Here is an 8524-nt window from a genome sequence, read left to right on the forward strand (position 1 = left end):
ACGATTCTGCCCAGCCTTCGTTGTGTCTAACACCAGTTACCGATCTTTGCCTGTATGACCTGCCTTGTGAACTAATAAAGCTGCACATGGATCCTAACACCACTGCCTCTTTGTTACAGCTAGACATGTAAAAAAGCTCTCTGCACTCTGAGATTTTATAATTCAGCTTCAACTATTTGCAAACCTTTTATTTGAGGCTCTGCTGCCATTGTGTAAAGACGTAATTTCTCAACCTCCTGAAAATGTAAATCATTTTGATTATGCTCAAAGTTTTTTTTTTATTGATTTGTTTATTTTATTCATTAAGCCAAGTTTTTAATTCTTTATTTTCATTTCATTATAATGCTGAGAATCAGAAAACAGCCAGAATATGCCTGTGTGTGTGTGTGTGTACCTGTTTTTCTGTACCTGGTGGGGACTTAAACCTGAATACACACAGACTCATGGGGACTCGTGTCACGGTGGGGACCTAAATTGAGGTCCCCACGGGTAAACAAGCTAATAAATCACACATAATGAAGTTTTTTGAAAATCTAAAAATGCAGAAAGTTTCCTGTGAGGGGTAGGTTTAGGGGTAAGGTTGGTGTAGGGCAATAGAAAATACGGTCTGTACAGTAGAAAAACCATTACGCTTATGGAGAGTCCCCACAAGGATAGCTGACCAGACGTGTGTGTGTGTGTGTGTGTGTGTGAGAGAGAGAGAGTTATTTTTTATTTAATTTTTTCTCATTTATTACTCATTTATTGATTCCTTTTTTACTTTGGCAGTGTAATTATATTCTGTATTTTACACATCTAAAATGCTTTGGCAGTATTGTTACACAAATGTCATACCAATAAAGCAACTTGAACTTGAACTTGAGAGGGATATATACCCAATATGCTTTGATCTCTTAAAATTGTTTATTCTTTTACTTATTTTTTTATATTGTCTTTAAACCATTATCTCTTTCTCACATCCATGTAGACTGACCAAAATCCCTGTGATGGCGTGCCATCCGATACCGCGCACATGTGGTCCACAGCTGTCCTGGACGTTCAAAAACAAGCATGAAATGTTCAATTTTGAACTTTGACATGCCCAATTTAAACAAATCTCATATTTCGCCCACGTAGGTCACAGGTCAACCTCGGTAATCCATCTATATTAAAAACAGATGGCATTGCACATCTGGAGATCATTAAAAGGCAGAGGAGGACAGTAGTGAAGTATTTTTACTTTACTCAAGTACATTTAAAAAGTATCTGTCGTTTATCAGAGTGATTTTCTTTGGAAAACTTTACTTCACTACATTCCAAAGCATAATGTCATACTTTTTACTGCACTTCATTTCATAAATAAAAGTTGTTGTTTGTTTTACCTTTAAGAACATTAAAAATGTAGTACTTTCTTGTACTCAAGTAAATCTTTGAATTACTTTTACTTGAGTAAAAGTAAGAAAGTAATAGATTTCTAATGTAATTAAGTATTAAATGATATTTAATATGAAACGTAGTGCAGTAAAAAAGTACAATATTATGCTTTGGAATGTTGTGAAGTCAAGTTTTCTAAAGAAAAACACTCTGATAAAGTACAGACAGCAGTAAAAATACTTCACTACTGTCCGCCTCTGTTAAAAGGTCATCCATAAAAAAATTTGACATTTAGTGGCACCATAATTTCTTCTAGTATAGCATCTGTAGTAGACCTACCTTTTCTAAAACCACATTGATGACTGTTAAATTAACTCTTTTTGTCTCTAATAAAATGTTAACCTTTGAACAATCATTTTTTCCATCCACTTGCAAAGATGTGATGTTAGAGCAATAGGCCTATAGTTTCAGGATTTCCAGGATCCTTCCCAGGTTTTTGAAATGGTAGGATTTTTGCTCTTTTCATGTTAAATAATTAATATAACCTTTAGAGCCTCTTCTGGCAGATGATGGAACATTGTATAGCTCAATTGATCTTGTCCTGGGGCTGAATTTTTAGTTCCTATTATAGCTCTTTGTTATTTCATCATATTGAATTCCAAATCCATAGGTGCATTTCTCATTTTTCTTTTTAGTTAGTACCAGTCTACTATCTCTTAACGTTTCTTCTTTCTTTTTCTTATGATAATCACTGAGATGACTACCATTATGTATGCTTGTGAAAACCTTATCTAATAAATTGGCTTTTTCCTTCTCTGTCACAGTAATTTAATCTCCGCTTGACAGAACTGGCATTGTTCTATGAACTCTTTTCCCACCCATTTTCTTAATCATATTCCATACATCACCTAGATCCGTTTTTCAAGATTCAAGATTTTTATTCGTCACATACATGGTTATATAGAGAATATACTGTATAACCAGCAGTGAAATATAAGTCAGGTCTGCTCCATGGACAGTGCAATTATTATAGAATACAAACACAAAGAAAATTTTATATAAATATAGGTATGGAAAAAGTAAGATCAATATAAAAATTAAAATAAAATGCGCAGGACAGTATACTGTAGACTTAATAAATATTAAGATGAGCAGGAATGTACAAGAGAAGAATGTGCAAACAGGTTGTACAGGGTAGTTACATAGCAGCAATAGAAGAAAAAAAGTAAAAATTACAGAAATTGCTGTGTGTGAGTGACAATGTCAGTATATTAAATATCTTACTGATTATTAAGTGAAGTCATGTTGATGTTCAGAAACTGAGTTTGAGTTTAGGAGCCTGATGGCCTGGGGGAAGAAGCTCCTCCTAAGTCTCTCAGTTTTTGCCATCATGCTACGGAAGCGCTTACCAGATGGCAGCAAAATGAAAAGACAGTTACCAGGGTGGTCCTTGATGATTTTAACAGCTCTGCTTTTGCAGCGTTTGAGGTAGATGTCCTGTAGAGAGGGGAGAGCAGACCCTGAGATGCGCTCAGCTAAGCGCACAACTCTCTGCAGGGCTTTGCAGTCTTGACTGGAGCTGTTCCCATACCACACTGAGATACACTGAGTCAATACACTTTCTATGGCCCCTGAATAGAAAGTTTTCAGGATTGCTGGCGAAACCCTGAATTTTCTCAGCTGTCGCAGATGGTACAGTCTTTGCCTGGCTTTATTAACCTGAGTTTGGATGTGTGAAGTCCAAGTCAGGTCCTCGGAGATGTTTACACCAAGGTACTTGAAGCTGCTCACCCTCTCCACTGGGGTCCCACTGATCATAAGAGGAGTATAGGGCCACTGCTGTCTCTTCCTGAAGTACACAATCAGCTCTTTAGTTTTGTTCACATTCAGAGAGAGACATTTGTCCTGGCACCATGATGTGAGTTTCTCTACCTCATCCAAGTATGCGGACTCATTATTGTTGGAAATAAGGCCCAGAACCACAGTATCATCAGCAAATGTGATAATAGATGTGGAGCTGTGGGAAGACACGCAGTCATGTGTGTAGAGAGAGTAGAGCAGGGGACTCAGGACACAGCCCTGTGGAGCTCCCACGTTCAGGGTGATGGAGTTGGAGGTGAACTGGCCTACTTTCACCACTTGAGGTCTACCAGTGAGGAAATCTAGAATCCAGTTGCAGAGTGAAGAATTCAGGCCGAGGTCCATGAGTTTAGAAGCTAGCTTGATGGGGACTATAGTATTGAAAGCTGAGCTATAGTCGATGAATATCACTTTATTCTAGCCTTACATAGTTCCCATTGCTGCTGTCAATGTGCATGAGGGAAGAGTGCAGGACGTAATTGACATAGTGTCACAAATTTGCTTTTTCAGTAAGTCACATAGAAATGGTGATAAATCTGAAAAGTTTCTTCTTTATTTATGAATTTTTTTGGTTTATATTTTTAAAAACATTCTATTAACTTTTTTTTTTTTTCCAGGTTTATATTAGATTTCAAATCTCAGATTTTCTGTGTGGACTGACAATTTAAAATCCCACTGTGTATCTAGTTAGAACTGACACTTTTGAGTGTTTTAATTATTTTTACAATCAATTTTTATATAAATTGTAATGAGACAAATAGATTAAAGGGTTACTCCACCCTGAAATGAAAAGTTTGTTATTAATTACTCACCCTCGTGTCATTCCAAACCCGTAAGACCTCCGTTCATCTTCGGAACACAAATTAAGATATTTTTGATGAATTCTGAGAGCTCTCTGAGCCTCCCATAGACAGCAATGTAAGTAACACGATCAAGGTCCAGAAACGTAGCAAGGACCCTTGTATGGTGTACGGGTCTGTGGGACCCGTTTTCACTTTTTGTCAAAAATGATACGATTAATTATTTTTTTAAACTCATACTCATTGGCCTTGGCTCATTTTCTGTGAAGAACATATATCAGAACAAATTTTCAGTGACCACACACTGTACACCCCCCCTACACACTTATATTACATACAGGATGTTCGGGTCCACTGGACCCGGGGGTAATAAAAGTGTGGAAATTTTAGGGCCTGTGTACCTTCACTCTGTCCTCCTATTGTCTGGGCCTGCTATTAGTATGGGTGTGTGTTTATGTGTGTGTATGTGCGTGTGTGTAAACGAGAGAGAGTCTGTTAGAGTGTGAGTGTAAGTGTGAGTTTTGTGTTTCTGCCCCTGCCTTTCCCACACAAGGCTGTAGCACTTTAATTCATAAATGTGATCTAACAAAGGTAAAGGGCAACTTTTGACCATATATGCTGTTTATATTGCTTGTAATTGGGATGAAGTAAACATCTGTTGAGTATTTTAACATACATTTTTTTAATTGTGTTGAATTAAAAACCCTAAACTGCAGCGGGTCCACCAGACCCACGAACACTGGCTGAGTAACAAAAATATGAACACCACACAAGGGTTAAAGGAGGTGGGAACCACCAAGGTAGCAAGGGACTCATTAAAGATGGATGTAAACAAACCAGTGAGCTGATCAGCACAAGACCTCAGAACACGGCGAGAAATCCCATCAGGACCGGCTGCTTTCCTGACGTTCACTCGCTTTAGGGCCTTCCGAACCTCGTCCTCCGACACGGTGATTACATGATTATCGCTGCTCTGTCTGCTGCTTCCTGACGTGCTGATCGGCAGAGTCACGCTGCCTCGATTGCATTCAAAGCAGCTGTAGAAAGAGCTACCAATATTTGAGCAAAATTCCCTCCACGCATTTCTTTTTGCAGATTTGATCGTTCTTCTCACAATAGCTGCTTTTCTTTTTGTTTTCTACCAAGTTATCCATGCTCATGTTTTTCCTGAAATTTTTGAGAGCACAATTCCTTCCTTTCTTTAATTGATATAGAGCATTCATCTTTCCACCATGGAACTACTTTCCTGTTTTGATTTATAACTTTCTTAATGTATTCTTCTGCAGCACTTACTATCGAGCTGACTTTATTTACAAAAATATCTACATTACCATTAATTTGAAAATATTGAGCTTCTCTCTTACACTGTTGTTTAAAATCTTCCCAATTTGCTTTGACAAAACACCAGCTGTAAATGTAATTATTAGGTTGTATACATACACATCAACATTAACTTTACAAAAAATTGGAAAATGATCACTGCCAAGATTTTCTTTGCTTACTTTCCATTCACTTACACTGGCAAGGTGTAAGTCCATACAGACTTTACAAATAAGTTGTTTAATGTTAATTAAATGAATTAAAATTCATAATTTGCTCATGTATAAAATCATTTATTTACACAGCTGACACCAATGAAATTAGCTTTTGGCAGTTTACTGGTGATTTGAAACATCAGCATAATGAATGAGGTGAAAAAAAGAACTATTGACATGAAGTGAAGAGGCTTTTCAGCAGCAGTTAGAAGTCATGTATAATTCATATAAATTAACTCCTTTCCCCACCAGCGTTTTAAAAAGTTCCCAGATAGCATCAGTATTTTTGATCATTTTCAGAAATCTTTCATGGCCCCCAAAATATTTTGTTGTATAGGCTATAAATATCTGAACATATAATAAGCCTTTGCTTTTAAACAACAACAACAACAAAATGATTCTACTTCAAGCATTCTTTTTTTGTAGGTAAGTTTTATTTAGAAAGCAACATTTTGAGCAAAAGGCTGAGAAAATTGTGTTTTTGTCAAAGACTTCAACATGTGCATATGAAATGATTCTATCACTTTTTTCTGCCTCTTTTCGCTTGTGCTTTGAGCCAGAGATTCTGTACATTTTCAGAAGACGTGTAATATATAGCACCTCCATCATATAACAGTAAAAACCTGCACTGCTGAAAATGGCAGGGAAGCGTTGGGTCATAAATGACAGAAAACTCTGTCAATGGTGAGGAAATAGTTAAAAAGCCCTACATGAACATGGAGGACCCAAAATACAACAAGTTTTTAAAATATAGCTATACACATGTCTAAATTCATGCTAGTGTTTCACCATTTTAAAAAGATTTGACAAAAGTAAGTTTTCTTTGTGAAAAGAACAATTTATGTCTTTCTAAAAACTTTGAAAAAGAGTTTAGTGAAAGATTTTAGGAATTCTCTGATTGATAGGCTTTTGATCAGTATCGGCCTATACTAGCTTTTAATGACTCGATTTCAGACATATATTTTTTGTATGACGGAGAAGAGAAGATGATTGAGTGAAACTTTTCCCACATGAAGAGCAGTGATACGGCTTCTCTCCAGTGTGGGTCCTCTCATGTCTTTTCCAAGATCCATAATGACTGAATCTCTTGTCACAGTGTGAACACTTGTAAGGTTTTTCTCCAGTGTGACTTCTCTGGTGCAGTTTGAGTTCAGCATCTCTAACAAAGGTCTTCCCGCAATCAAAGCACATATGATTCTTCACACCGCTGTGTCTTTTCTGGTGATTTTTTAAATGTTGCAGCTGACCAAAACTCTTTCCACACAAAGAACACATGTGAGGTTCCTCCTTTGTATGAACTTTCAGATGCTCCTTCAGGGATTTTGCCCCAAAAAAGCTTTTTCCACACTGATCACAGTTATATGGTCTTACTCCAGAATGAAAATTCAGATGTGTTTTAAAATTGCTTAGATTTGCAAAACTCTTCCAACACTTATCACAAGTATATGGCTTCTCTCCAGTGTGGATCCTCATGTGTCCAGTAAGGGTTATTTTCATTCCGAAACTCTTCCCACATTGATCACATGTGTACGGCTTCACTCCACTATGACTTCTCAAGTGAACTTTTAAAACTTTTTTGTAAGCAAAACTCTTCCCGCACTGACCACATTTAAAAGGCTTCTCTCCGGTGTGGATTCTCATGTGATCCTTTAAGGCATTGTTTTGAGTGAAACTCCTCCCGCATTGATCACACGTGTAAGGCTTCTCTCCAGTGTGGACTTTCATGTGTTCATTAAGGGTTCCTTTTTGTGTGAAACTCTTCCCACACTGATCACATGCGTGTGGCTTCTCTCCACTGTGGCTTTTCATGTGTACGTTAAAGTGTCCTTTTTGTGTGAAACTCTTCCCACACTGATCACAAGTGTAAGGCTTCTCTCCAGTGTGAACTTTCATGTGAAGTTTAAGACTTTGTTTGTTTAGGTAACTCTTTCCACACTGAGGACAAGTGTGCTTTTTGGCTGTTCTTCTCTGTAAGACATTGCTTTTAGTCTGTGAGCGACTCAAATGACCAGTTTTGGCATGATGTTTCTGCTCCGCTTCACTCAGATCTTCGCTCTCCTCGCTCTCTTCCATCAGATCTAAATTGAAAGTAAAGGTTTAACTTTAAGTAAATCATGAATTCAAAGACAGAAATGTAAAAAAAAAAAAAAAAAATGTATGATTGTTTTGATGATTTTTTTAATATAAATTAATTATTATGTCTCTGGAACTTTACATGAATTGGAAATATTGATCTTCTAATTATTATTTTTATAACATTATTATCACAAATCCCATGTTTTGCAGTGAGAACTATTAAATGTTTAATTAACTACACACAATTATATCTAATATAACACTGATATTAAAACTATTTAATAATGCCATAACTTAAACAAAAAAACTGAGATGGTGAACATGAACATGGTTTGTGTAAGATTAGCAACACTAATTAGTTTGATAATGTTGTCAAGCCAAAGGCCTATGATCTTATATACAACCCTGTAAAATTCACTCTTCTGCCTCTGAATCAGTTCCTGGTTCAAACATATGTGATCCTGGACAACAGAACCAGTCATAAGGGTCAATTTTTTGAAATTGAGATTTATACATCATCTGAAAGCTGAATAAATAAGCTTTCCATTGATGTATGGTTTATTGGGATAGGACAATATTTGGCTGAGATACAACTATTTGAATATCTGGAATCTGAGGGTGTAAAAAATCAAAATATTGAGAAAAATCGCCTTTAAAGTTGTCCAAATGAAGTTCGTAGCAATGCATATTACTAATCAAAAATTAAGCTTTGATATATTTACGGTAGGAAATTTACAAAAAATCTTCATGGAACATGATCTTTACTTAATATCCTAATGATTTTTGGCATAAAAGAAAAATCAATAATTTTGACCCATACAATGTATTGTTGGCTATTGCTACAAATACAGTATACCTGTGTGACTTATGACTGGTTTTGTGGTCCAGGGTCACATTTCA

At 36.4% G+C, this 8524-nt stretch overlaps 1 protein-coding gene across 1 annotated transcript in view; it reads right to left on the bottom strand.

The window, feature by feature from the left end:
- Positions 1-6475: 6475 nt before the first annotated feature.
- LOC107720617 (gastrula zinc finger protein XlCGF57.1-like) overlaps positions 6476-8524 on the bottom strand; it is an 8780-nt gene continuing 6731 nt past the window's right edge. The window contains exon 2 of the mRNA XM_016528357.1: positions 6476-7626. Coding sequence (XP_016383843.1) covers positions 6485-7626 — 1142 coding nt within the window. The 3' untranslated portion in view covers positions 6476-6484. The remainder of the gene's footprint in view (positions 7627-8524) is intronic.

This window comes from Sinocyclocheilus rhinocerous, unplaced genomic scaffold (genome assembly GCF_001515625.1).
Source record: "Sinocyclocheilus rhinocerous isolate Xijiao unplaced genomic scaffold, SAMN03320098_v1.1 scaffold1274, whole genome shotgun sequence".
NCBI classification, from domain to species: domain Eukaryota; kingdom Metazoa; phylum Chordata; class Actinopteri; order Cypriniformes; family Cyprinidae; genus Sinocyclocheilus; species Sinocyclocheilus rhinocerous.